Source organism: Natrix helvetica, assembly GCF_964273705.1.
Source record: "Natrix helvetica genome assembly, chromosome: 4".
NCBI classification, from domain to species: Eukaryota; Metazoa; Chordata; class Lepidosauria; order Squamata; family Natricidae; genus Natrix; species Natrix helvetica.
In genome coordinates, this window is record NC_138550.1 from 57,783,952 (window position 1) to 57,811,663 (window position 27,712).

The 27,712-nt window shown below is 39.9% G+C and overlaps 1 protein-coding gene and 1 long non-coding RNA gene across 3 annotated transcripts; both read right to left on the reverse strand.

The window, feature by feature from the left end:
- Window positions 1-1,249: 1,249 nt before the first annotated feature.
- TFF2 (trefoil factor 2) lies at window positions 1,250-9,829 on the reverse strand. Of its 2 annotated transcripts, none has more exons than XM_081950167.1 (6): window positions 9,682-9,829; window positions 9,444-9,558; window positions 6,095-6,247; window positions 3,527-3,682; window positions 2,632-2,778; window positions 1,250-1,738 (listed from the first exon to the last, which is right to left on the reverse strand). In XM_081950167.1, exons 2-6 carry the CDS (start codon window positions 9,523-9,525, stop codon window positions 1,566-1,568), a joined length of 711 nt encoding a protein of 236 aa, XP_081806293.1. In that variant the 5' UTR covers window positions 9,526-9,558; window positions 9,682-9,829; the 3' UTR covers window positions 1,250-1,565. The 2 variants fall into 2 exon arrangements, with proteins under 2 accessions (XP_081806293.1, XP_081806294.1); XM_081950168.1 differs by having other exon boundaries at window positions 1,250-1,799.
- Window positions 9,830-13,679: 3,850 nt separating this feature from the next.
- Window positions 13,680-17,513, reverse strand: LOC309390832. The gene is made up of 3 exons (XR_014175183.1): window positions 17,274-17,513; window positions 16,774-16,920; window positions 13,680-13,998 (listed from the first exon to the last, which is right to left on the reverse strand). It is a non-coding gene; the product is annotated as an uncharacterized lncRNA (long non-coding RNA).
- Window positions 17,514-27,712: the final 10,199 nt, after the last annotated feature.

Below are 27,712 nucleotides of genomic sequence, written 5' to 3' on the forward strand. Positions count from 1 at the left end.
ATTTGCAAAGGGAAAATAATAAATGATGTCAGTCAATTGTTTATATTAGCCAAGATTGGGCCATTAGCCAACTGTCAAATATTGAACAGTTTCAGAAGAAATGAATTTTAGAAAATTAAGAAGGCATGCCTTTTTTTAAAAAAACAAACATCCCCTGCTTCATCACCAATACATACTTGCTAAAAAGAGCTTTTACTCCATTTGTGTTTCAATCCAGATGCTTCTTTACAAAACTTTCTACTCGGTACTTTCTAGTACTTTCTGCTGGCTAATACTTCTCCCCATTGTTGAGCAATATGGAAATTGACCTCTCAGGTATGAATGTAGATTGAGTAACATCCCATTTTTCATTTGTTTATTCAAAATACATTTTCCTCCTCAAATGCACTCACAAAAATTAGGAAGCATTTCTTTAAAAGTTAATTTAAATCTAAGAGGAAAAATATATATCCTTAAACACTAATCCCAATATCAGAACCAATTAAAATTCAGCTAAATAAAGCAATAAAAGCCATGGGAAAATCTGGGTCTTTAAGTCTGGATACTGAAAGAATTGGGACATGACAAGCTTCAGATGGTATGAAGTGCCCATGAAGTCTTACTTTTATGCTGATACTAATCTGGAAGAAAACCAGCTTTGATTTTCTTTCTTTTTTGTTCAAATTTTTATTTTGATTTTCTTAAAAGCTAAACATTCCGGCATGGATGACCTTTAAATACTTAGAATTCAAGCTAATTACAGGTTATCCTTATTTAGTGATCACAATTGTTAAATTGTTGTTGTTAGTTGTCAGTTGTTAAACAAAATGGTTGCTAAGTGAAAACATGACTGTGCTTATGGTTTTAATTCAGCTTTCTTTGTTTTAGAAATTGAGAAGTGTCATAAATGTGAGGATTGGTCACAGAATTACTTTTTCATCACTGTCATAACTGGAAACAGTCACTGTACGAGGCTAAATGTGGGCTACCCATAGAGCTTCAAAATATAGAAAATTGCACCTAGAATTGGAAAGATGTTTGGAACGAGTAGCATGCTTGTATTTGCTCTGTTCTTATTTAAAAACTTAGTTCCCATATTTTGGGCCGCTAAGATATCAAAGGATACTTTTGTGTACCTGCCTTTACAGCTATCTATCAAAGAAGTGGCAAGAGTCTATCATCAGTGTGTTATAGAAATGGCCCTATTTAATCCAACAACCAAAGCTGAAATAATGTCTTTAAATCTGTGTATTGAATGCAAACCTTAATGTACTTTCAAATTGTTTATTTTGAATATTTAGATCAAAGATGTACTACATTTAGTGAACTGTCTATTATTTATCATTTGGAATTGTGCAAAAATATGAAATCGTTGGTGATTTATTCCTTGATCATTCTAGTAATGATGCAACAGTTCTTCCTTCTGAAAAAGTGAGACGAGAAGCAGAATATTCTCAAAATATCAAACAGTAAACATTTACATAATACAAGGAATATGAGCAAATCTACATACTAACATTATGTCTATTGGCCTTCACTCTGCAAGCATTTCTTTAAACAAGCCACATTTCTTTCAATGTTGTTCTTCACAGAGAATAATTTCCTTGTTTTTCATGTGGATGGAAACACCAGGGAACCAAGTTGGCATACTGGTAATGTTCATAGCAGCATCCTTTCGCCATGCATTCATCAGCAGAAATGCCAGGAGCTCCACACGACACTCGTTTCTTGGGTGCCATTCCACATAGCCTTGCAGGTACTTAAAACAAAATTATAGCATAAAGAAGTATAATCTTGATGTCTTGGAATATATTCTCTTGCTGATAAAGCAGTATAAGAACAATGAATGTAGAAAAACAATACAATTCATTTTAGTGGAAAGATCCCCCATCTCAAACAAAGGCTTACTTCTTATTGGTATTATTATTATGATTATCATTATTCTGTTGCTTTGCATGTACATTGAGAGCTTCTGCACAGGAAGCAAATTCCTTGTGTGTCTAATCATGCTTGGACTAATAAAGTATTCTATTATGAATTAATTTATATGTTTATTGATAATATTTATTTGCTCCCTTTAAGACAGAAGTCTGCTATGGCAGCTTTCAGGGATAAAACCATTTTATTACAGAGTCATACTATAAATAATAGGCAAACAATGCTGATAAGATAACAATTAAAATTGTTAACAAGCCACTACAAAAATATTACTTCCTCATGGAACTGAGCATGCTTCCAGGAAAGTCAAGACTCAGTTTGATTAGATAAGATGTTTAATTGCAAATATGACGGACACTAGCACAACAAAAATTCACTTCTGAACAGCCTAAAAACTATAAAAAAAACACACCACCCATCTCTCTTTCCTCCTCCCCTCCCCCACATCTACATTTACCCCAAAGTATAATTACTGAATTTCTGTCACCCCTTGGTTGGAGCAAACTGTTTGCAGTCCATTGATCACACTCACTTGTTGATGGCATCTGGTTTTTGTTTACAAAATGGGCCCTCTCTGATCCCAGGGGGTTTGTTCTCCACCGTCTCAACTCCATCTCTCACACCTTCTAGCCACTCCTAAATGTATTCTCATCTCAGATTGATTTTCTCTCTCTCAGTTTCAGGTAAATATGGCTCCCATGGGTGGATACTTGCCTGTGTCCGACAGAGGATGAAAGCACCACCGGGTATTAATGTCATATGAATTGAAGCAACATCCCTTTGCTTGACATTCCTCAGCGGTGATGCCTGGGTAACCACACTCTAGCCTTGCACTCCCTTCCATTACACAGTGTTGAGAAACTATTCAGAAAAATGAATCACGTTACATAAATAAAATCATTCTTCTTTATATATTTTTAAAAAATCAGGGATAAGTGTAGAGTAGGCAATCTTTGAAAACATTATATGAATAAATGCTTAGTGAGAAAACTTGAGAAAATTTAAACTTAAAAAAACCCCAAACCCAAGAATTCAAGTAACAGAAGTCCTCTTCTGGATGGGCTGTAAATTCTGGTTTTTCTCCAGCCAACATAACAAACTAAAGAGATGGCTGTTTTGGCTTTTGCAATGAAGCTCTTATATACATGTAACTTCTTTGAGTGTGTCAGCATATTTTTACCAGAAATTGAAGTAGTAGACTTGTGAGCTGGTTTTGCTTCTCCCCCCTCCCCCCCCCCACGTTTTATTATGTTAATATAAATCTTGACACCTTACTTTATTTCAGTGCAATGATATTTATATAATATGCTAACATTATTAATGTTATTTATTTAGACACTTTACGGAAAGGGGGGGTTCAACTTTGGCAATTTTAAGACTCATGAACTTCAACTTCCAGAATTCCTCAGCCAGCCATGATGGCTAGGGAATTCTAGGAGTTGAAGTATACAAGTCTTAAAATCGCCAAGATTAGATATAATGCTTTAGAATATTGGATAAAATAAGAGAGGGAAAGAATAGATTTTATAGACAATGGGGGAAAGTGGATATACATTTTATTGCTTTTCTTTCTTTCTTTAGCTCTTAACGAGTTCAAAAAATTACCTACCATCGTTTACTGGGGGATGAAAACAAGTTGCTGCACCAGATGCCTTTAGATCAAAGCAGCATCCAATCCGTTTGCACCTTTTGCGGGTGATCCCTTGATAACCACACTCCTTTCTTTCTTGAGATGGAATCATTTTCCTTGCATAGGTTACTGAAGCTGTTATTGTAAATAATATTCAGGTCACTATATTTTCCAGATAATAAGCTTGGCTATGGCTTAAAAAATAAAGTTGCATGCTGCCTGAATTAATGTTTATTACTAATGGCTTGAATTTGACTAGTGTCTGGTCTAAGGTTTTAGGTTTGTTTCATTAGTAAGTCTGACAGTGTGGCTCCACTATCATAACAGTTTAATGCCAGAGAAGCTGATCACACAGATTTTATTTAATTATTTGTTCATTTTTTTACTCCTTATAGACTGATCCAATCTGATCCAAAAGAGCTCTGAGTGCCTTTTATTTCTCTCTTAGAGTAAGAATGAGACTATATTAATTCTAAACAAATGGTAAACTCAAACTACAATTGCAAGCACCCAGCAAATGAGGAACAATTTTAAAGTGAACATGCAAAAGTCATGACAGCAACAGCCATAGCAATTAAACTTATATACTGCTTCACAATGCTTTACAGCCCTCTCTAAGCGGTTTACAAAGTCAGCACATTGCCCTCAACAATCTGGGTCCTCATTTTACCTACCTCTGAAGAATGGAAGGCTGAGTCAACCTTGAGCCAGTGAGGATCGAACTCCTGGCAGTGTGTTAGTCTGCAATATTGTACTCTAACCATTGCACCAACACGGCTCTTGGTGGCAGTGATGCTGAGCTCACTACTAGCAATTCCACTTACAAAGCTTTTACACACATATACACACATGCTTTAATGGTGTTGTTAAAATGTACTAAAACTTAATTTGATTTTGTAAGATGCTTTTCAAAAGAAGCTGAGCTATAATTAAAAAGGCTTGACTGCATGGCCCCTGAAAAGGGGAGTTCCATAAATATACAAGCCTAAATCATGTAGAACTTAGAACTGGCAATCAGCACCTTAAATTGTACTTGGAAGCAATATAGTTTTTGGAGTAATAAAAAAAATTATCTCAATATTTCCACAATTACTTCAATCAATGCATTTCATGGTAACATTTCCCATACTAACACTTTCTTACAGGATGTTGGTCTATGGATGTAGATTTTCCACTTAAACAACCATATGCATTGAAAATATATTTGATTGAGATTATTTAAAGCTACAAAATATTTATTTAATCACTATGAAGTCATCCAGGTCGTGGTCGACCCAAAGGTGCTTTTTCAAAAGGCAAGTGGGCTTTGTTCTTCCTTGAAAACATTTTGTTTCTCATCCAACAAGCTTCTTCAGTTCTGATTGAATGGTGAAGAACAGAAGGATTTATATTCCTTGCAGTCATCTGAGGTGCAGGGCAAGATGTCCTTGACTCTCTGAGAAAGGCTGTTATTATGACTATATCTCTCCCATACTCCAAATAATCCCCCCTCCCATTTTCACACAGCATTAAATGCTGCAGGTCTGAAGGCCCAATGAAAAATGACAGAAGGAGTATTTTTGCGAAGCACATTTGTGGAAAAGTAAAGTTTTACACTTAAGCAAGAAAAACCAAGAGTACACATACAGACTGGGTGAAACCACGCTTAATAGCAGTAACTGTGAGAGGAATCTTGGAGTCTTAGTGGACAACCAATTAAATATGAGTCAACAGTGTGCAGCAGAAGCCAAAAAAGCCAGTGCAATCCTAAATTGTATTAACAGAGGGATACAATCAAGATCAAGTGAGGTACTAATACCACTTTATAAAGCCTTAGTAAGACCACACCTAGAATACTGTGTTCAGTTTTGGTTACCACACTATAAAAAAGATGTTGAGACTCTAGAAAGAGTGCAGAGAAGAGCAATCAAGATGATTAGGAGACAGGAGGCTAAAACATATGAAGAACGGTTACAGGAATTGGACATGGCTAATGAAGAGAAGGACCATGATATCAGTGATTCCAATATTTTTGGGGGACTGCAACAGAGAGGAAAGGGTCAAGCTGTTTTCCAAGGCATCTGAAGGCCAGACAAGGAATAATGGATGGAAACTGAACAAGGCGAGATTCAACCTAGAAAGAAGGAAATTTTTTATGACAGTGAGAACAATCAACCAATGGAACAGCTTGCCTTCAGAAGTTGTGGGAGCTTCATCACTGGAGGCTTTCAAGAAAAGATTGGACTGCCATTTGTCAGAAATGGTGTAGGGTCTCCTGCTTGGGCAGGGGGTTGGAGTAGATGACCTACAAGATCCCTTCCAATTCTGTTAATCTAATCTAATCTAAAATAAAATCCAAGCGTTACGATCTCTTTCTCCCAAAGGAGAAAGGAGAAACTTCTTCAGTTTTGAAGAGGTAAAGGAGAACCAGAGAAGCTTCTCAGATGAAAAGCAAAGCATCTTCAAGGAAAAAACAAAGACAGTCCATTGCCTTTTGAAAAGCACCTGTGGGACAACCATGACCTGGATGACTGAGAATCTCCCTTTCTTCTGCCCACCTGTCATTACCTCTTTCACCTGAAGGTTTGAAGCACCAGGGGACATCAGGCACTGATGCATCAAAGCAGCATCCATTTTCTGTGCACTGCTCTGCAGTAATGTTTTCTGAAGAAAATTCACATTCCTCTCTTTCACTGGTTTCCATTAGACATTGGCAGGCATCTGTTGGGAAGAAAAGAATTGAGCAGTTGCCTGCAATCTTTTCTTCTTTGTGAATACATTTTTCTCTAATTCAGTAGTCAGTATTTCTGACTAGGCATATCTAGCAGGGCTCTTTTTCTGATATGCTCTTCTCTTACTCATTTCATTTTTATTTTTATTTTGGAATGGAAAATACAAGACTCGCAATACTGATGGTAATAACCGATTATTGACAGCAGAGGTGTCAAACTCAAGGCCCAGGGCCTGGATTTGGTCTGCGGGGGGGCTTAGATCTGGCCTGCAGGGCCAACCTGGAAATAGTGGGGCCTTTACCAGCAAAACCAGAGGTTGGGAAGGCTGCACGTGGCCCTCCCAAGCTTCATTTTCATTGGCAGAAGGTTTCAGGAGGCCATCGCAGCTGAAAATGGAGCTCAGAAGCCCATTTCTGCTGGCAGAGCACTCGTGCCCCACAGGAGCCCCTGACACAAGTGACGATGAGCTGGCCACGCCCCCTCTGGCCACACACCAAGGTCAAACACAACCCTGATGTGGCCCTCAACGAAATTGAGTTTGACACCCTTGATTTAGAGGTAAGAATCATTCTGTACTAATGTTCATTAATAATACATTTGGAACATCTACAATTGTTAATTCTCTGCCGATAGAGTGGATCGTAGAATCTTAATTATGAGTTGTGTTCAAACTATCCCATGATTATTAATAGCAGCTCCGTCTCTATATGGTTTTACATTTTCTTAACATATGTATTGATGCAAATATTCTCTTTTATATTAACTATTGGTGCTTTTAGTGAGAATATAAATAAATAAATCCAGTCTATTAAACATACCACACAACATATATTGTTTAATATACTAAGCAAAAATATATCATGTAGCCATAATATCAATATATGTTGGCAGGTTCCCTACACAGATATACAGTGTCTGAACACCTGAATCCCTCATTGATTCCCTTAGACTTTTAATAGAATGTATTAAATCTAGATTCAAAATTCTCCAAAAGGTTTTTCTGGTTGTAGGAAATACACCAGGATTATGTTTTTTAGGGGCCTAGAATTCTGATGGCTTATTTTCTGGGATAGTGCACACTAAATCTAAGCATTCCAACCTGCAGTAACCTCTTGTTGAGAAAATGTGACAGCACAAAAAATAATGTACACTCAATGAAGTATTCACACAAATGCCGTGACTCACATAGCTGCATTAGATATCCTAACAAAAATTCTTAATCACAACACTCGGGTGACTACACATATATCCCCATTTGCCACCTCTCTCCTCCTCTCCCCTGCCAACATCCCTGCTTGTAATGTCCCCCGAGTACCACTGGGACAAATCCTTCACACTATTTGCCAGGCTACTTCAGCTCAGAAATCAGAAGTTCTTCTGACTCAAATGAAGAGTATCTTCAGTAGCAATAGCACTTAGGTTTATATACCGTATCATAGTGCTCACTACCAGGCCACGGCCTATTCGCAACTGGGCAGCGCCAGGAGTGGCTTGACTTGCGTGAGCAACAGGCCAGTGTCCATACACATGTGCTGTGCATGCATGCACATGCACGCTGTCCTGCCGCTTGCACAAGTTGACCTGTGCGCGCACACCAGTCTGTTGTTTGTGTGGTCTAGTTCCCCTCTCCCCCTGTGCTGGGCCGCCAAGCCTCAAAGCTTGGCGACCATTGTCTCAGGTTGACTAGTAACCTCCAGACTGCCTTCTGCCTGAAACTGACAGGACCTTAATCACTCAGGATGATGCAGCTATTGCCTCCTCACTTGCTCTAGCACATTCCTGATTGAAAAGCTAGTCTTTCTGGTGCCGGAAAAAGTACTTTCATATAAATCAGGGGTGTCCAAACTTGGGAATTTTAAGACTTGTGGACTTCAACTCCCAGAATTCCCCAGCCAGCTGGCTGGGGAATTCTGGGAGTTGAAGTCCACGTCTTAAAGTTCCCAAGTTTGGACACCCCTGATATAAATGTAGTTCTATACATGGGGTGGGTTTTTTGTTATTTTTCACTGCATTTTTCACTGTGGAGTTAAAAAAAAAAAGGATGCTAGTGGGTCTTCCTTTTTCTCCCATTTGATCTTTTTTCCAATTTCCCATGTCCTTCTTATCTATTCAGATAACTGATAATGCACCCATTATTCCAATGTTTTTGGATGGTTCTCTAATGCCTGAAGAGATATAATAAGAGAGCCTGACCCAAAGGGGAAAATAATGTCCTGGATACTAAGTCCTCGACCTGCGACCGGTACTAAAGTCCTTGACTTACGACCAGCCGCAGGTCCTCGACTTACGACTGACAGCCGGCAACAGCCAAGCCGTGCCTGCTTGGCTAAAGCGCAGCTGGTTGAGCACGGGCTGCCAGAAGCACTCCTATTGGGCGCCTGCTTGACAGCTGGGTATAAATAGGGTGAGGAGTGATTCTTTGCTGCTTGTTACTTGTTATTGCTCTCTGCTTTGAATAAACACTGTTTAGCTTACCTCAGACGCCTCACGTCTCGTCTATCCCTCGATCTTCTAAACTGGAGAACAATCATATCTATGTCTACTCACAATATGTGCTAATGAGACCAGTTGACTTTAGAATTCCCACATTCTTTAGTTGGGGCAAGCATATATTTGGGTTATGAACTATATCACGTAGACATACAGTCACAAAGATAAAGATAAAGCTTTGCCCTTTCCAGCTGTCAGGTCCCCATCGATTTCTATCTTTTGCTCTAGGGGGACGTGCTCATCTCATTGGTTAGTCAAGGGAACTAACATTAAGCAGACATTTCCTTGGTCACCTAGCCAGCATGGCTATACGCCAAAGCACATAGAATGCTGTTACTTTCCCATCAAAATGGTACTTATTTATGTATTCTCATTTGCCTGATTTAAAACTGCTAGGTTGGCAGGACCTGGGGAAAGTAATGGGAGCTCACCCCATCGCATGGCACTCAGGCCTCAAACCCAGGCTGTCCAACTTTCCAGTTGACAAGCTCAGTGTCTTTAACTGCTGAGCCATCACGCCCCTCTCTACACTCTTGTATATTAGTATGATTATAATGTATTCATATGAATGTATTATAATATAGAAAATAAAAACAAGCAACCAGTTTGCTTGCTTATTAACCCATTAAGAGTTAACCCATGACTTTATCATCCATTCGCCTTGCTTAAGTTATTAATAAATATTATATACTTACATGGTGGGCGACTATCCTTTTGAGGGCAAACAAATCCAAAACACAAAGCCGTAGTTAGTACTAAACAGGTCTTATACTCCATTCCTTTATCCTGTATCTGTGCTCTTCAATGTTCCTTAAATATACAAATCCACATGATCATAATTTATAATTGTAAGTTACTATAATAGAAATATTAAATCAGTCTTTCTTCTTCAAAAATGTTGCAGCACAGTTAAGATTAATTTTAAATACTCACTTGTGGTTGGGATTCTATAACAATTACCCAACTGTACAAACCATAAAACACTTCAGTCCTTAAATACCCTAAGCTTTTTTAATCACATAGCAAAATAACTTCCGCTAGATTCATAACAATAACAGGAAAACATTTTGCAGCCAAGAGTTTCACTTCTCCTGCCAGTATTTTTTGCCCTTTGCCTGCCGTGGAGAGTGCGGTAGTGATACTACTCCCATTGAAGACCCTGGGCTCTTCTGACAGTTTCAGTCTTTTGGGTGAGCTTCAGAGACGTTTGGATTATATTTTGTTCACATTAAAGTTCCAATTTTAGCTGTTTCAGAGCAAGATCTTGTATTTTATAGACTACAGCCTGACTTTAAGCATGACCCTTAAAAAGAAATGAAATAATGGAGCAGTACTTCTGATTTTTATCTTCCTTCTACTTAATGTGGAGGTACTAAAAAAATATTATCTTTTAAAAGTATTTGTACAATGTATCTACAATGTATCTCATAAGTTCTTTTAACTATTTATTATGACAAAATAGTCCTTTTGGGCTTAGTTTTTGAAGAAGGCAGGTCAAGCTGTGTAAGATAGAGGAATTGCCACAGTTCTTTGCTCTGCCTGTGGTGTATGCCAATACTTTCCGGCACTGGCTTTGTGTACCAAAGTCTGAAGAGAGCTGCCGTCTTGAACACAAATAGCTTTTGTATGATTGGCAACATGAAATTCAACAAACTGGAGTTTGCTTGCATTCATACCATTGCTGAATATTACATAGAGTAAGAGGCACCTTTGTAGATAATCTAGTTAAGGCCAACGTTAAAATATCACGGTTGGTTGTCCAACACCTCTTGTAAACTTTCACCAAAGTATCATCCCAGGTATTTCCACAGTTCACCTCCTATCATTATGAAGTTCTTTCTAATATTCAGGGGAAATTTATCCCCACCATCTGTAATTTAGGCCTTTAAATTTAATTCTGTCTTCAGGAACATTAGAAAATATAGAAAGTTATTTAACTTTTGTATGGCAAGCTATTTAATATTTAAACAGTGCTATCATGACTCTCCCTAACTTCCCTTTTCCAGGCTAAATCTAGCCAGCTGTTTTAACCTTTGCCCAGGGATCCTTTGCCAAACTTCTTAGTATCTTTATTGTCCCGTGGAACCATTCAATTTTGTCTTTATTATTCTTGAATTGGGGCCTTCTGCCTGGAATTGCTTCCACTTTCCCCATCCTAATCAATCTTAACTAACGATCTTAGTACAGCATAAAGTGAAACTATTGTTTCTGCAGCAAGTGGTTTATGAAATTGTATCGCTACAGGTTTCCATCTTGAGAGTTAATACCTGTGGGAAAATCTTAATATTTCCATATCCACATATAAAATCACTGCACCTGCCCCTACCCTTTCCAAAACAAATTCATCTGACCCCACCTTATCCCATAATTTAAAAGCACATTTAAAAGCCTAATTATTTTAAAGATCATTTGATACTACAAGGCACTTACAAAAAGGAAACAGAACAAGTCAAAGAAACATAAAGATTTTAATCTTATTTGAACTGCTGAGAAGCTAGAAATATCTGACTTGACTATAGTGACTGTAGATATGGATCCTGGAATAATACTGCATTTCCTGTCTACTTGAGGCCCAACTATTAATTTTGCATTGTGGAAAGTTATCACCCAGCCTTCTCCCTGAAAAATGAAATCTCCTAGGAAATTTTGAAAAGGCAGAATATTACATTTCCCTGGATGTGAAAAGGAAGAAACATGTTTTAAAAGACAGAATAGCTGCATGCAGCTTCCTGCCCATCCTCCTTTGTCAATGAGCCATTAAAGCCTGAGCTAGTTCACTTTACATAATAAAGGGTTCTCCCCTCCAACTCCAGAATGATGGGATTAAGGCGTGATAGTATTGGCCCTTTACCCAACTCGCCACATGGCATCTGAGAACTCAACCAAACCTGGATTCAAAACGCAGCCTACAGAGTTGCTTCTGCATGGCCCCATGGGAGTCTGAAAACCAATCAGAATACAACATCAAGATCAAAGGCCAGAGAGGGCATAAAACCAGGGACCCAGCTTCTCTTCCTTCCTTCTCTTCTTCTCCACCAACATTGAAGCATATGATCACCTTTTCTGTTCAGGACTCAAGCCATGTGGTCCTGTCCACCATTAAAACCATCTTTCCAAGCAGCCTCCATGTCTCCAGTGTCTTTTTCCCCACTTGGAGCCGAACCCAGAAGGATATTTCTTTCAACAGCATAATGCCTCTTATTCTGTGAAATCATAGTTTAATGACTGTGAAGTTACATCATGCATTAACAGAGCCTGTTAGATATATACCTAGATATATTTTGGGAAGACAGAAACACTATATGCATATACCTGGACCAGGGGTGGGTTCCTGCCAGTTCTAATCTCTTCTATAGAAGAGGTTCCACAAATCTACTGTGCCACTTAAAACTGGTTCCAGCTTCCTCCCCCCGCCCATCCGCACCACACTTGCCGCTCACTGATTGGCTGGCTTACCAATCTCCCTGCCTGCTTCTAAGAGTCCTATCTAAACCTTAAAGTCTTACAGCTGTCAAGTTTGAACACCCCTGGGGTATTTTTTTCTAAAGGGTTAGGGGTACAAGGGTCTTGTAACTTGACAGCTTTAAGACTTGCACACTTCAATGCCAGAGTTCCTGAGCCAACATGACTGGAGGAGGAATTCTGGGAGTTGAAGTCCACAAGTCTTAAAGCTGTCAAGTTTGAACACCCCTGGGTTTTTTTCTAAAGGGTTAGGGGTGCAAGGGTCTTGTAACTTGACAGCTTTAAGACTTGCGTGCTTCAAATGCCAGTTTCTGAGCCAACATTTTGGTTGCTAAGCAAGCGTGTTAAGTGAGTTTTACCACATTTTACAAGTTGGCCATGCCCACCCAGTCACAAGACTGCCAAGCCACTCCCATTCGGTCATGTGATTGGCAAGCCACTCCCACCCAGTCACATGGCCAGCAAGCCACTCCCACAAAGCAGGCCACACCTACAGAAAAGGTTCTAAACAATTTTGAAACCCACCACGACCTGGACATATAGAAAATTACGTCCAGTTAATAGATGCTCACCAGCGACCATTACTTCGTGGTAATGATTGGCATTGCTCTTTAGGTGGCCTCATGAACCCCTTCAAGCATTTGTTGAATGTTGAAACGAAAGAATTATACCTACCCACATTCTAAAGGTTTGCATATGGAATTGCAAATGATGCACTACATAATTAAATATTAGTTAGGCAGAAATTCTGATACTTTTAAATAGAAGTAACTATTGGAAAGAATTTTAGTATCTTTAAATATGTAATATATTAAATACCTTTGGCAGTAGTTTGAATTCTGTAGCCTTTCTCAATTGGAGGAAGCATGTTGATCTAGGTGGATTTAATTGTACCTGCAGAATCCCCAGATACTTAATCTTCCAGAATCCAGATGCATGGACCTGGATTTTTCCAATTCTGCAGAATTCAAACTTCCAAAATTTTCAGCAATGGCTTTAAAAATTAGGGAATTCTGGAGGTTGTCCAGAATTCCCCAGCCTGCAAGACCATTGTTAAGAATTTTGGGAGTTTGAACTCCATACAATTGGGAAAACCTGGGGTTAAGTAGGACTATTTTAAAGGTATAACTGCACTAATAATCTGGGTCCTGCAAATGGGTCTCTTGAATATGAGACTGAAGTAGAGCAAGATTATTGAACTAAAATCTCTTTGAATTGCTGGAGAAACAGAGCAAATACAAAGATTCATGCAGGAGTAAATAAAGGGAGGTCTCCCCCCCCCCCCGCTTCCCCCACACACACACACGCGCGCACACACACACACACACACAACCAAACACTTGAACAGAAAGGTGGGATATATCCAAATAAGTACTTTGCATTGCCTGGGGCTGGAGTTGTTCTCCATAATGTGGTAGTGGCAGAATTTGTTGATTTCCAAGGAGAAAAAGAGAGAGACAGACTTAAGATGAAGTTAAACACATCACATGGTTTGCATTGCTTTATTTTTCAGAGAGTGCAAATATTGTTGGGCACCAGGATTCAGAAAAGAAGCATTCCACAGTCATAGTTTGTTAGTACTTCCCCTTAGATCAGGGGAAAAGAATTTAATTAGTTTATTCAACAGGATTTTTCTGCAGGATTTCATAAAGTATAGAGTCATAAGGAAATGCACAGTCATGAAAGGAATTGGGTGAACAGCTCTTCATGCAGAGAAGTACCTCCTATCATTGAATTATTTCCTGTTAAAAGTGTCGGGTTGGTGGAAAACACTTTATAAGACACACGCTAGAATAAAAACAAAATAGATAATGCTGAATAGAATGAAAAACAACAATAAAACTACAATGTAGTAGATTCATCATAGCACTTCTCACCACAAACTGTGAAAAAAGAAGCAAACTTTAAATAGACTGATGCAATTTACAGTACTTGTTACTTGTCTTGCAAGGGTCTGTCTCCAGTAATTCCCAATCTGTCTTGTGATGTTATTGAAATGTCTTCCTTTGTAAAATTGTCATTATAACAATATTACCTTACCCGTTTGGTTTTGAAGGAACATAGTGATCAAACCAAGATTTGCTGTTTGCTTCTGATATGATATTCTGCTAGAAATCATGTATTAGGAATTAAACGTTTTCATTGGCTTCTGCTTATATTATTGTATACTGTCAGAAATTAGTTGTTAGGAACTAATTCTAGCTTAATCAATTGTAAACTTAATACTGGTTGGCATTAGTGCAAAGATTGGTATCTCGCTTCTGTGTCTCGTTTCTGTTCTTGGTTTCAAAGTGAGGCACATCCTTGAAAATATAGAAGAAACTGTTACCCAGGAATATCAGGCCCCATAGATAAAGGAACCAGAGTGGGGAGTTTGCCTCAAATATTGTGAATCCTGAAAGCATTCTGCTGAATAAAAAAACTTGACCAGGGAGGGAAACCTCCCCTACACAAGGCTATAGGAATGCTCCATAGATAAGGTGGACAGAAACAGGTCCCTGAACAAAGAACGTTTTAAAGACTACATTGTCTTTGTCTTTGATTGAGTAAACTTTGTTTCTAACAGGGTAAAATGTATATAATACTCTGAGCCAGTGACGTGCGGTGAGGTTTATAGCTGGTGAGGCTGGTGATGTCATCATGTTGACTCAGGAAGGCTGGGAATGGGACCACGTATGCAGGAGGCTGAAGCTGCCTCAGCCTCCTGTACACATGGTCCCATTCCCCTCCTTCCTGACTCCTGAGTCAACATGAAGAGGACCACGGAGCGTGCTCCGCGGGACTGTGTCTCACGCTCCGCGGTCCCCTTCATGTTGACTCAGGAAGGCGGGGAATGGGACCACTTGTGCAGGAGTGAGGCTGAGGCTAGAGGAGCCTCCTGCACACGTGGTCCCATTCCCGGACCATGTGTGCAGAAGACTCCTCAGTGTGTTTTCCCTTTTCCCTTTTTTTATTTTCATGATAAATAAAATGCCTCCCTGCCTCCCCTGACCGCACGTCCCTGCTCTGAGCCACTCTTGCAGGGGTGTGGCTATTCCTTACATGCACTTTGTCTGTATGTTTTGGATATAGTTTTGTCACCCAGACTTTTTACTTCAGCCATAAAAAAAAAAACCTGTTTTGTGCAAGACTCATCTCGAGTCTCGCTCTCTTTGGCATCTCAGTGACTCGGGGAAACTTCTGGGACCTTACAACAAGATTCTATATTTTTAAAGAACAGCAATTGAAACATATTCTGAAAAACAAGATTGAGAAAAACTCATTCTCTATGAAGGAGAACCAGGCGGTGTGGTTTCTATCCACACTACTAGAAACAAAGGCCTGTTTTAAGCAGTGGAAGAGATTGTATGAAAGCACAACCTATTTTTTTTTACTACTTCTGTTATTGTGAATGACTTAAAAGCAGCAGTTCTAATGGGGAAGCATATAATAGGTAATAAAGAATGTCCACTGAAATTTGGCAAAGAACCAAAAGGGAGAAGCTTGCTTCCCAGAGTTGTGGGTGTTCCATCGCTGTAAGTTTTCAAGAAAAGATTCGACATCCATTTGTCTTGGATGGTATAAGGCAGGGGTGTCCAAACTTGGGAACTTTAAGACTTGTGGACTTCAACTCCCAGAATTCCCCAGCCAGCATGTTTGGATACCCCTGGTATAAGGATTCCTGCCTGCAGGGGGTTGAACTAGAAGACACCCTCCCAAGTCCCTTCCAACCCCATGATTCTACGTAAAGTTTAAAAAAGTGAAATCCCTCCCTTCCTTTCATTCTCTTCTTTGCCAATCCTAGCTATTGTTAGACCTGCCATTAGGGAGAGTAAGCTAACTGGTTCAGATACCAGGTGCTGTGACATTCCTGTTGCAACATAAATTGGATTTACACATGGTCATTACTAGAATGAATGGAAAGGAGGGATGGCTGCTAACCTATCTGCAGCACTGAATGAAAATCCAGCTGTCTTCCGTATATAGAACAGAAAGTGGGAATCTTATGCTCCAGCAGCCAAAAACATGGGGCAGTGTTGCTCTCTTATATGAGACGGGTTGCTGTCTCTAATCTGATGAAGATAAAGTTGCATCTTATTGCTTGCAAAAGTTTTCAGCCTCTGGTTATTAAACTTTGAAGTTACCAGATTTGGGTTTGGGTATCGGTTTGGTTTAGGCAGAGCTGTAAACCTTCATCAGGCATTCCCCAGGGAAGGGGAGGTGCAAATATTAAGAGATTCCAGACTCCAGCAATGCCTTCAAGTTGAATGAGATTTTTTTTTAAAAAAAAATCATGCTCACCCTTGCAAGTGGAAGGATGACTTTCTCTATGCATGGATAGCACTGGATGGATGGAGCACAGTGATTTCTGCAGCAATATGAGTGCTGAGTTTCATGTTTATACTGTTTGGCACTCTCCAAAGGGTCAAATGGTCGTAGCATAACACGCAGAATTCATGGCACCTAAAGCAGGCTCACGGGATATATAAATGATTTAGGCTCCAATGTAGCAAGCCCCTGAAATTATTCATTTTCACATTCACGTCATACAGATAAAGTCACTTTGATGAAACTGATACAAACCTTGTACTGAAGCAGGATGGAAACACCAGGGGACATTAAGTACATTTGAATCAAAACAGCAATGTTTGGCTTTGCACTGAGCTTCAGTAATGCCACCAGGGCCACAATTTAATCTTGCTGTTGCTGGAACATTGCATTGCTCGGTAGCTATTGGAAACAGAGCACAGTATTAACAGGCTGATTTATTTATCATATGTCATTGTCTCTACAAATAACAAATACAAAATTATTTAACATGTGGCAATAATTCCATTAATTATAATCTTAGCTGCAATATTTTTAAAAATCCTAAAATAATTGCTGTCCAGTGAACTGTTTCTTACATATTCTAATATTTCTTCTCTTGTTTTATTTTCATTTTCCAAATTCTCAGTTCCTCCTTTTTGGCTTACTATTCAGCAGTTTTGCCTTTGCTTCTACTATTCATATTTTAATCTCTTACTGTTTGATCTTTCGCCTTACACACACCATAGAGAAATAATGAAAATGTGTACACTTACAAGAACCGGCACTACTGAACCCTGTGGTTAGGCAAAAAGTCAAAAACCAGAACATTTTCATTTCTGTTGAAATTTCTATGCACTGTCACTCCTAGAAAGAAGATGGAGACTCTGTTGGAGAAATCTGCCCAGGACAATGACCCAAAGGTCCTTTTTTCAAACAGTAACTAGATTTTCTTGATTTTTCTTGAAGTTCTTTCACTTCTCATCCAAGAAACTGTTTCAGTACTAACTAAGTGGTGGGGAATGGAAAGGATTTATACTCTTTGCATCAGCTAGTCCTTAACATTTTGAGAATCATTGAAACCACCTGGGAGCTAATCTGTATCCTCAAAATCACCTGAAAGAGTACAAACAGCTGTGAAACTCTCTTGGGACTGCTGAAAGGATTGCATTGTAAACAGGAAATAGGTAATGTTGAATCCCTCTCCCTCTGTTGGGAGAAGACTGATGAATTTTAATACAGATAGCCTCTTTGATTCCTCTTTCAAACCAGTAGTCCCCTCTCTCCAGAACATAAACCTTGGCTGGCGGGATCCAGGAGGAGGGTTTCTCTGCGGTTGCTCTTGCCCTCTGGAACATCTATGTGAGGTTGACCCCAACCTTCCTATCTTTTCGTAAGAGCCTAAATATTGACCAGGAATCTGGAGAAAGCATAGAAGCTTGTACATGTAGATGGCTCCATTATCTCTGCACACCAGTGGTGGGATACGACCGGTACGCCCCGGTACGGGCGTACTGGTGCCTGCTGGGAGCACCAGGTACCATTCTGGTACAATGCTCTGGAGGGCCCACCCATACGCATGCCATCCTTACCTGTATTTGAGCAGATCGGGGCTTCCGCACATGCGCACGGAGCGTATGGTGCTTGCGCAACGCTCTGCCAAGCAGCTGGAGCATTGTGGAGTGTCGCGGGTGGTAAGTATGCATGTGTGCGCTGCATGCGTGTTGCGCACGCGCGTGAATGTGGTGGACGCCCGGCTCCGTTGCACCGTACCAGTTGCAATGGGATCCGGAACCCACCACTGCTGCACACCTTCAAGGCCATGGAAAGCTCTTCAGGAAACACCCAATATCCCTAGGGTGACACCCAATGTCCTTGGAGGACCTCCATGGGCAGCAGATGACTATTTCTATTCTTCTTTCTGTTATTTATCATGTTCCAACTTTGCTGGGTGACTTCGGTATCTCTTGTGTGCTAGCTTTGCTGGGTGGATTACGTATGTACTAAAAGATTATATATGCAAGCATTTCTTGATACTCGGGGCTTCCTTTCTTTTAAAGGGGCCTGTCTTTGTTCAGCTGAATAAACACGTAAGCTTAAAGGCAACTTCTGGGGTTTTTGTCTATATTTTACCTCAGAACTGGCATAACATAAAGACGTGTCTCTGCCAGTAGGTGGGAGCCCCAGTGGGGGACAGCGCAATGGAGGTGGTTGATTGCGTAATAACAGATCTCACCTCGCCCCACTCTGTCCCCATCCTCCCCAGGTTTTAATGTTGATTTTAATTATTAATTAATTGTACATGTATAGACATGTTTTTATGACTTTACTGCCCAGAGTTATCCAGTGGAAAATGGCCAGGCAATAAATTTTATAAATAAATTGTTCAACTAGTTCTGTAATGCAACTCCAGCCCAAAGCTTTGCATCTACTTTGAATGCTTTACTGAATGTTTTGCTGAAGTCAAAGTATGTCAGCCCTATAGGGTAGACAGACTAAGAAACCAATATCATTATAGGGCTAAAACTACTTTTATTGGTATAGCTGTGCTGTTGGGAAATGCCCAGCCATGCAGAGAGGAAGAATCAAGTGGGGAGTAAACCTTGAATTGTCAAGAGATCCAGGACTGATACACGCCCCTCCCCCCCGAAGGCTCCATGGAACCTTATCCGTTTGTTCCCAAGGGAAGTCAAGCAGTCTGGAGAAATCCCGGTATTCTACGTAGAATTTCAATAATCAACCTGAACTCTTCACATGTTGGTCTGTTGCTTGGGCCTGATATATAATAACAGAATCCTCTGATTGTGCGGCTCCTCTCCCTCATTGTATTTTCATATGAATGAGAGAGGGATCTGTCTGAGAATGTTCTTTTCAAATTAGCTTCTTGGAAAGTACTTGAGCTATGCTTCAGTAGGATCATTGCTTTAGTAGGAGCTCTTCCTCCTGTCCTTCAAGACTATTTGCTGTGCCTTCTATAAGGTATTCTACAGGATATGCTACATCCACCATTCTCCCAAGGTCAGCTAAGCTGATAGGTCATAATTATCTTGGAATTCTCTTTGAAGATAAAAGCATTTGACCTCCAATTTTCTAGCACTATGGCCATTTTTTGTGTTTCTACAAGGAATAGAGAAAAGGACTTTATAATGACATCTGCAAGCTCATTTGAAATTCAGAGATCTAATTGGGCTGACCCTGGAGACTTGTCCATACTTTATTACAGAATCCCTCTTAGCTCTCCTTAGAATTTCTTGTCTTCTATTTTTGCTTTTGTTTATTTTGTTTTACAGTACAAACCGTTATTATACAATTCTTGCAATATTTTTCAAAAGTTAAAGCAGGCAGGGTTAAACAGTACAGAACCAATTATAAATATTCCATCCAGAAGCTTATTTTAAGGTAACTGAAATTATTATGAAGAAATACTGCATATACTGTATGTATATAATCTATACATCAAATTTGAGATATATATAATGTGGGGTTGCCTCTGAAGATTATTTAGACATTATGATGAAGTTTCCTTCTAGTATGGGAGCAGCGCTAATCATTCATGAGTTATTTCACAAATACAGGTTTGTTATTTAAGTCACAAAGTATTCATTATTCTCAATCTATGTGCATTAATAACATTACATACACTTACGGTGCAGAATAGTTTTGAGAAGGTGACTGGTTCCCATTTAGTATATTGTCCAATTCAAAGTATTCATTTTGAGTTTTAAAAAACTTCACAATCCAGGACCGGATGTTTGAATGATCAGCTAGATCCATTATGTACCTAACCATGCATATACTGTACTTTCAATGGAGTATCCTTCTGATGACCCTTCAGGACGGTAGAGTAGTTACCAGAGACAAAGTTGTTTCTCTGCTGCCAGGGCAGTGGCAGTTCACTTCCTTATGTCCTTATATTCTTAAGAGCAAACTTTTTCCACTGTCTTATATCCTGTTTTTTTTTAAGATATACTCTTTTCTTGTCTCTTCAAGTTTCATTTTGACTGCTGGTGACTGCCTGGACAAGTCTCTGCAGTTTTCTTGGCAAAGTTTTTCGGAAGTGCCTTCCCATTGTTTTCTTATTTCTAGGGGTGAGAATGACAGAGTGTCATCCAGCTTATGGCTAAGATGGAACTTCTGCTTTCATGAACTGTTCTTCTTGAAGCACTAAGGTTTGCTAAGCTTGAGATACTTTTTCTAGAAGCCACAAAATATTATGTTGGTGTTGGTGTTATTTAAAGCGCTTTTCTTATGGAACTTCACCAATGATGAAATTTTTATACCACATATTCTGACTTTTTCTAGACAGGCCAAGAAATTATTATTATTAGTAGTAGTATTGCACATCCCTAAATATCATTAAATATTAAGCAAGGATTACTTCATGTTCCCAATGTGCAACCATGGTATGAAATTGTTATTGTCCTTTTCTTTGTGCTAGGATCCTTTAAAGCACATTACTACTTGTGAAATCTAGTTCTCTTAAATGCTAGATGAAAAGCAAGTTTCCTATTTCTAAATACTGTATGTCTTGTGGTTGTAATGCAATCTGTGGCAATACAGGTGCTTTACTCTGTTGGCAGTTCTTAAATTGTTGTGTTATCAATTTCTCAAAAGGGAATGCATGCAGACCGCAGTGTGACCATACCACGACAAAGGACTAACTGCAACATTCCCTGTTTTCAAATCCCATTGAGACTGTCCCAAAAAAGGAAAAAGACCTTGTGTGTAACATCTGTGTAAGTTATGTTTGCAGTTGTCATGTCATGTTGACTGTGAACTCTCAAGCCACCTCCAGTTCAGTGGCCCAGAACAGCAGATTGAAGTCTCACAAACCCAACAGTCTAGGACAGTGGTTCTCAACCTGAGGTCCGTGGACCCCTGGGAGGCTGGGATGTTGTCACAGGGAGGGGGTCCACAAAGGCTTGAAGAAATGTTATGATTTAAATCTTGAGTTAAGTCTTGGGGATCCATGGTTATGGTCTATAGCCACAAAAGGTATTTTCTTCCATGATGAAGAAAAGGTTGAGAACTACTGGTCTAGGAGATTCCACTATCAACTCCACAACAAAGTAAGACAATTCAAGTAAGAAGGCTGGTATAGCAGCAACAAATCCAACTGCTTCCTAGGGGTCAACTTCAATCATGATACTTCATATTTGGCTAATATATGGCACAGTGTCTCTAAAAATCATTAGGTCTTCTCAGAAGACAGTCCCACCCTCCCTGGCCCAAGACTGCAATTGGTCAGACTCAAACCCCAGGTAGGTATATTTCAGAAATGGAAACATTCCCCACTGGACCCAACCTGGTTGCACATGCCTGATTAGCTGCCTCATCCAACACCAAATCATGGATGAGGGCGGCCTTACTATACACCAAACTAGCATTTAGCAGCAACAACCAAAGACCAGGACTACTGAGGATCTAGTCAATATTGAGGACCAGAAAGTGAGATCATCCCAGAGACTGGTATTCCTTTCCCCAGGAGAGGATTACTTCTGTTCTCTATTGTAGGACAGAATAGACTTTCTCTTTATGTGATGTAATAGTTAAGCCACTGGATCGACATTTGGAATAACAGCTTCAAGTCTACCAGCAGCCACAGTACCCCATTGGGTGGTTTACACCATCAATCATCCATATCTGCTTATCCCAAGTCCTTGGAAATAACTTGATTGGCAAACAGAAATGCCAAATCCAGTCTGAACATCTCTCTGACTATGTGGCAATCATATAATAATACTGATTTGAACACAGCTTGACTCTGGTGCTTCCTAGCAAAGACAACACAATCTGTGTTATCTGACCAATTATGGGCTACCCTAACACCCACAGAGGCACTGTTTTGACATGGTTGTGGATCTTGTGTGCTTTGAGGAAGGTGAGAGTTATACCAGAGGTTCAATTAGTTCTCATCAGTCAGACAAAGAGTGTCTCTCCCATAAAAATTATGGTGAGATGTAAAGTACTGAAACCTATACTGGCTTGGTCATCGCCCAGGTCAACAAGGACCATGTTAAGTATTGGGGTTCCTGGACATTTGGTGAAAAATAGGCTACAGGACTCAGGAATGTTCGCTGAGCAACCAGGGCCATCAGCTGCAGAACTACTGGGTGTTAACTTATCACAAATATACAATAGCAGAAAACAAAGAAATAATAATCTATTGTTACAGATCAAGTCCAACAAGAAGAGAATATTTGAAATGAATGCACCAAGTCTGGAAAAACAACATCCAGAATCAGAAATAACAAAATAAAAATTAGCAGATCAATGATTTATAATACAAAATAAAGTATTGACAAAAGCAGCATTGGAAAAGCTATAAAAGTCTACACAAGGCAAAGAAATCAAAGCCTTGCCATATGTAACTCAGACTGTAGAGGCAACTCAGAGGGAGTTGGCAATAGCAGAAGCCAACACAGATTTGAATTGTTTTCATTCAGAAACCAGCTCTATCACCAAAGAAGAAGAAAAATTGAAAGAAAGAATACTTGAACATCTAGAACAGTACAAAAACAACAGAATAAGATTGCCTGCATTGATGTTTGTTCCAAAGAAACAGCTAACACAAGCATTAAAAGATGCCAATACTGTAAGAAATTGTTGAACAAGACGACCCAAAAAATACCTACCATATTTTTCGGAGTATAAGATGCACCTTTTTCCCTCAAAAAAGAGGCTGAAAATCTGGGTGCACTGAATATACACTGAATACAGCATTTTTTGCCTCAAAAAACCCCGCCCCTTCACCAAAATGGCTGTGCAGAGCCTGTAGAAGGCTTTCAGAGAGCTCCTGGGGGCTGGGGAAGGCAGAAATGAGTGAAAAACTGACCGTTTTTTGCTCAATTGTGCCCTCCCCCAGCCCCCAGGAGTACTCTATAAGCCTCCTAACGGCTATGCGTGCAATTTCTTTTTACAAAAAATGGGCCCGTTTTCACAAAAAACGGACCATCTTTTGCTCATTTTTGGGAGGCCCCACCCCCCCAGGAGTACTCTGCAAGCCCCCTAGAGGCTATTCATGCCTTTTTGGGGGGGGAAATGGGCCCATTTTTGTGAAAAACGGGCCATTTTTGGGAAGTTTGTAGAGTACAAAAACTTTTTTTTTTAAATTTACCTCTTCAAAACCTTGGTGCGTCTTATAGTCCAAAAAAATACGGTAATCAAGAAATACTACTTAGAAAAGAGGAAGATTAAGAAAGCACTGGAAATAATAAAACTGCAAATAACAGCTATAGCCGAGAAGATCAACAGATACAAAACTTGAGTTGCAAGTTATAGGCAGAATCTCCAAATTCAAACTAATCAGAAATGTTTCTACCATTCCATCAATAGCGAAACTGCAGTGGATAACTTAATACCTGACAAGGAAGAAACAGTGAAATTCTGGACACAGATATGGAATAACCCAAAGAAATACAACAAGAACGGAGATTGGCTAAAGGAGGTGGATAAGAATAAAAAAAGAAATGGAAATAAAAGAACTGGTAACAACAGCAGAAATGATGGAGAAAAGGGCAAGGAATATCAAGAATTGATCAGCACTGGGTGAAGATGAACTGCATGGTTTTTGGTTGAAACATCTGATTGCTCTACACCTATTCATTGTCAAGCAGTTTTAAAACATACTGCAAAGAGGTGAAACTGAAGAGTGGCTAACATCTGGCAAAATGTACCTGATAACGAAAGATCCAACAAAAGGGGCAGCACCAAGCAACTACAGGCCAATTACTTGCTTACAAACAACTTTTAAATTGCTAACTGTTGTGGCAGCTGATGCAGTCCAACAACATCTAGTGGAAAACAAGCTTTCTCCACCTGAGCAGACCCAAACAACAGAAAAACAAAAGACCAACAACTAATTGACAAGATGATTCTGAAAAACTGCCAGAGGAGCAAAACCAACTTGTATGTAGGGTGGAATGATTACAAGAAGGCATTTGATTCTCTTCTATACGATTGGATAATGAAGTGCCTACAAATAACAGTAAGAAATATCAGGTGATTTGTGCAAAGATCAATGGTACAATGGAAGACACAGTCGCTGGTTAATGGTGAAAGACTGGGAGAAATTACTATCAAGAGAGGAATCTTTCAAGGAGACTCACTTTCACCATTACTGTGTGTCGTTGCATTGATTCCTCTGTTAACAATACTGAATAATTCTGGGCCTAACTATTAAACATCAAAAACATCTACCAGGCTCTCCCATCTCGTTTTCATGGATGATCTGAAACTATGGGAAAACACCATCTGAAACAGAATCACTGCTCAACACTGCCTGTATATGTGGTCCAGATATAACAGTGGAGTTGGGACTGGACAAATGTGCCAGACTCAGCATCAAACAGGGGAAAATAGTGAAAGAATCAAGATCCCAAGAGACTGGATGGAGATGATGACTAAAAGAATCAAGATCCCAAGAGACTGGATGGAGATGATGACTGCAAATACCTGAGCATCTTTCAAGCTGACAACATTAAACATACTGAAGTCAAGAGAAGGTTAGAAGTGAATACATCAAAAGAGTGGAGAAGTCCAAACTCAGTGAAGGAAACACCATCAAGGCAATTAAAACATGGGCAATTCCAATCATTAGATACACAGCTAGAAGAGTGGGCTCGACTCAAGAGGAACTAAAGGCCCTGGATAGGAAGACCAGAAGAAATAATGACAATGAATCATGATCTTCATCCTTACAGCTGTGTTGACAGACTATATTTATGAAGGAAAATAGGAGGGCTTGAAATGTTGCAAGTAAATCAGACAGTTGAAGGAGAAAAAAGACCATTGGAGGAATATCTGAAACACAGAGAATCAGGTGCACTGAAGCTAGTGTGCCAGGAAGGCTTACTAACTATCGAGGAGGTCAAACTGACCTCCAAGGAAGAACAAATGAAGAACAGAAAAGAGACATTGGAAGACAAATTATAACAGGGCCAGTGCATTTTTTAAAAAAAATATCAGGCAAAACAGATAATAAGAAGACATGGCAATGATTAAGAGCAGGAAAATTGAAGAGACAGAGGGGCTAATTCTGTCTGTACAACACCAAGCCTTAAGAACAAATGCATACAAACTCAGAATTGAGAAGACAGCAACAAGTGCCACCTCTGTAAAAAAGCTGAAGAAACAGTCAATCACCTGGTTAGCTGCTGCAGAAAGATTGCCCAGACTGATGACAAAGGCACAACAAAGTAGCAATAATGGTGCATTGGAAGATCTGCAAGAAGTACCATTTGCTTGCAAGCAGAACTGGTGGGACTATAAAATACAGAAAGTACCAGTGGTGGGTTTCGGATCCTGTTCCAACTGGTACGGTTGGAACGGGTCCGGCGTCGTCTACATGGATGCGCGCAGTACGTGCGCATACATATTACCATCCAGTGATGCCTCCACGAGCCTTCGTGATGCTCCAGTTGCTCGGCGGAGCGTCACACAGGCGCTGTACATGTCGTGCGCATATGCGGAAGCGCCAAAGACTTTAAAGACAGGTAAGGAGCATGGGTGGGCAGGTGGGCCTTCCGGAGCACCATACCGGAACGGTACCCGATGCTCCAGGCAGGCTCTGGTACGCCCGTACCAGGGCGTACTGCCTGCAACCCACCACTGGAAAGTACCAAATTTTTCGGACTAAAAATTGCACTGGAATATAAGATGCACCAAGATTTTGAAGAGGAATTTGGGAAGTTTTTGCCTTCCCCGGCCCCCAGGATCACTCTGCAGGCCTCCCAAACCCTCTGCATGTCTCATTTTGTGTGAAAAACTGGGCATGCAGAGAGTTTGAGAGGCCTGCAAAGTGCTCCTGGGGGCTGGGGAGGGCAAAATTGAGCAAAAAAATGGGCCCATTTTTCTTGAAAACAGGCCTGGTTTTTTTGCAAAACAAAAAACAGGGCATGCAGAGGGTTTGGAAGGCCTGCAGAGTGCTCCTGGGGGCTGGGGAGGGCAAAAACACCCCCATTTGTGTGAAAAATTGGTCCATTTTCACTAGTTTTTGCCCTTCACAGCCTATGGGAGCACTGTGCAGGCCTCCCAAACCCTCTGCACATCCATGTTTGTGAAAAACGGGATGTGCGGGGTGGGGTTTTAGGAGGCCAAAAATGCAGTATTCAGTGTATAAGATGCACCCAGATTTCCACCCTCCTTTTTTGGGGGGAAAGGTGTGTCTTATATTCCAAAAAATACAGTAATAAAAAACAAAGAAGTTAAAGTGCTTTGGGACTTTAGAATTCAAATAGCATCTGACGCATAACACCCTTGTTGATAAGAAAGACAAAAAATTCTGGATAGAGGGCATGGCAATACCTGGAGAAGTAGACTAGAAGGGAAAGAACTGCAGAAGATAACAAAATGTTATGACCTGCAAATAGAAATAGAATGACTGTGGCAAAAGAAAGCAAAGCTAGTACCATAGTCATGGATAGCTTACGTGCAATCCCAAAACAATTGGGGCACCATTTGAATACCATCGACATTGACAAATTCACCATTAGTCAATTGCAAAAGGCAGCTTAAATCCTGTGATGATATCTTTCAACACCATCAAAGATCCACATCTGTCTATCCTAGGTCCTTGAGAAGGATTCAATAGGTAGATAAAAATGCCAAATTCAGTCTGGACATCTGTCTCACTGTGTAACAAGCAAATTATCTGAATACAGTTTGACTGTGGTATTTGTTAGCAGGGACCACATAATCTGTGTTCTCTAATTAAGGTTGGCTGCACAGTCACCCAGATATTTAGACTGAGTTTGGCATCTTTATCCACTTAGCAAGTCTTTCTAAAGGGCCTGGGATGGGCAGATGTTTTTTTTAAAGAATTTTATTGGTTTTTAAACATTTATAGGGAAAGGTAAAAAAGGTACATAGAAAAATTTGGCAGCTCCTGTGTTAGTGGTAGAAATGCCCCCAAATCTTACAATTTTTACAATGTTAAAAATAACGTATGAAAGATAAGCATAAACAGAATCTTGTTTTACATTATATCAACTATATGTTCAATCATCTCTTTCTTTGTCACTTTCTAGTATATCAACAATTACCATAGTATTTCAAATACATTTATTTTTGTGACCTGAGCCTTTTTGATATTGCTCCCTCCTCCCTGTCCCCAGATGGAGCCACAGCCCCCCCCCTCCTTCATATCTTGCACATTACTACCTTTTTCACCACCTCCCCTATTTTCGTCCTCTAGGAGAGAACTATGTTTTTTAAT

Coding starts and splice junctions, on each gene's coding strand:
- TFF2 (XM_081950167.1), bottom strand. CDS start 9,525: ATGGAGTATAAGACCTGTTTAGTACTAACTACGGCTTTGTGTTTTGGA. Junction 6,248..9,443: donor AAAGGATAGTCGCCCACCAT/GTAAGTATATAA, acceptor TCTTCCCAACAG/ATGCCTGCCAATGTCTAATG. Junction 3,683..6,094: donor CAAACCTTCAGGTGAAAGAG/GTAATGACAGGT, acceptor TTACAATAACAG/CTTCAGTAACCTATGCAAGG.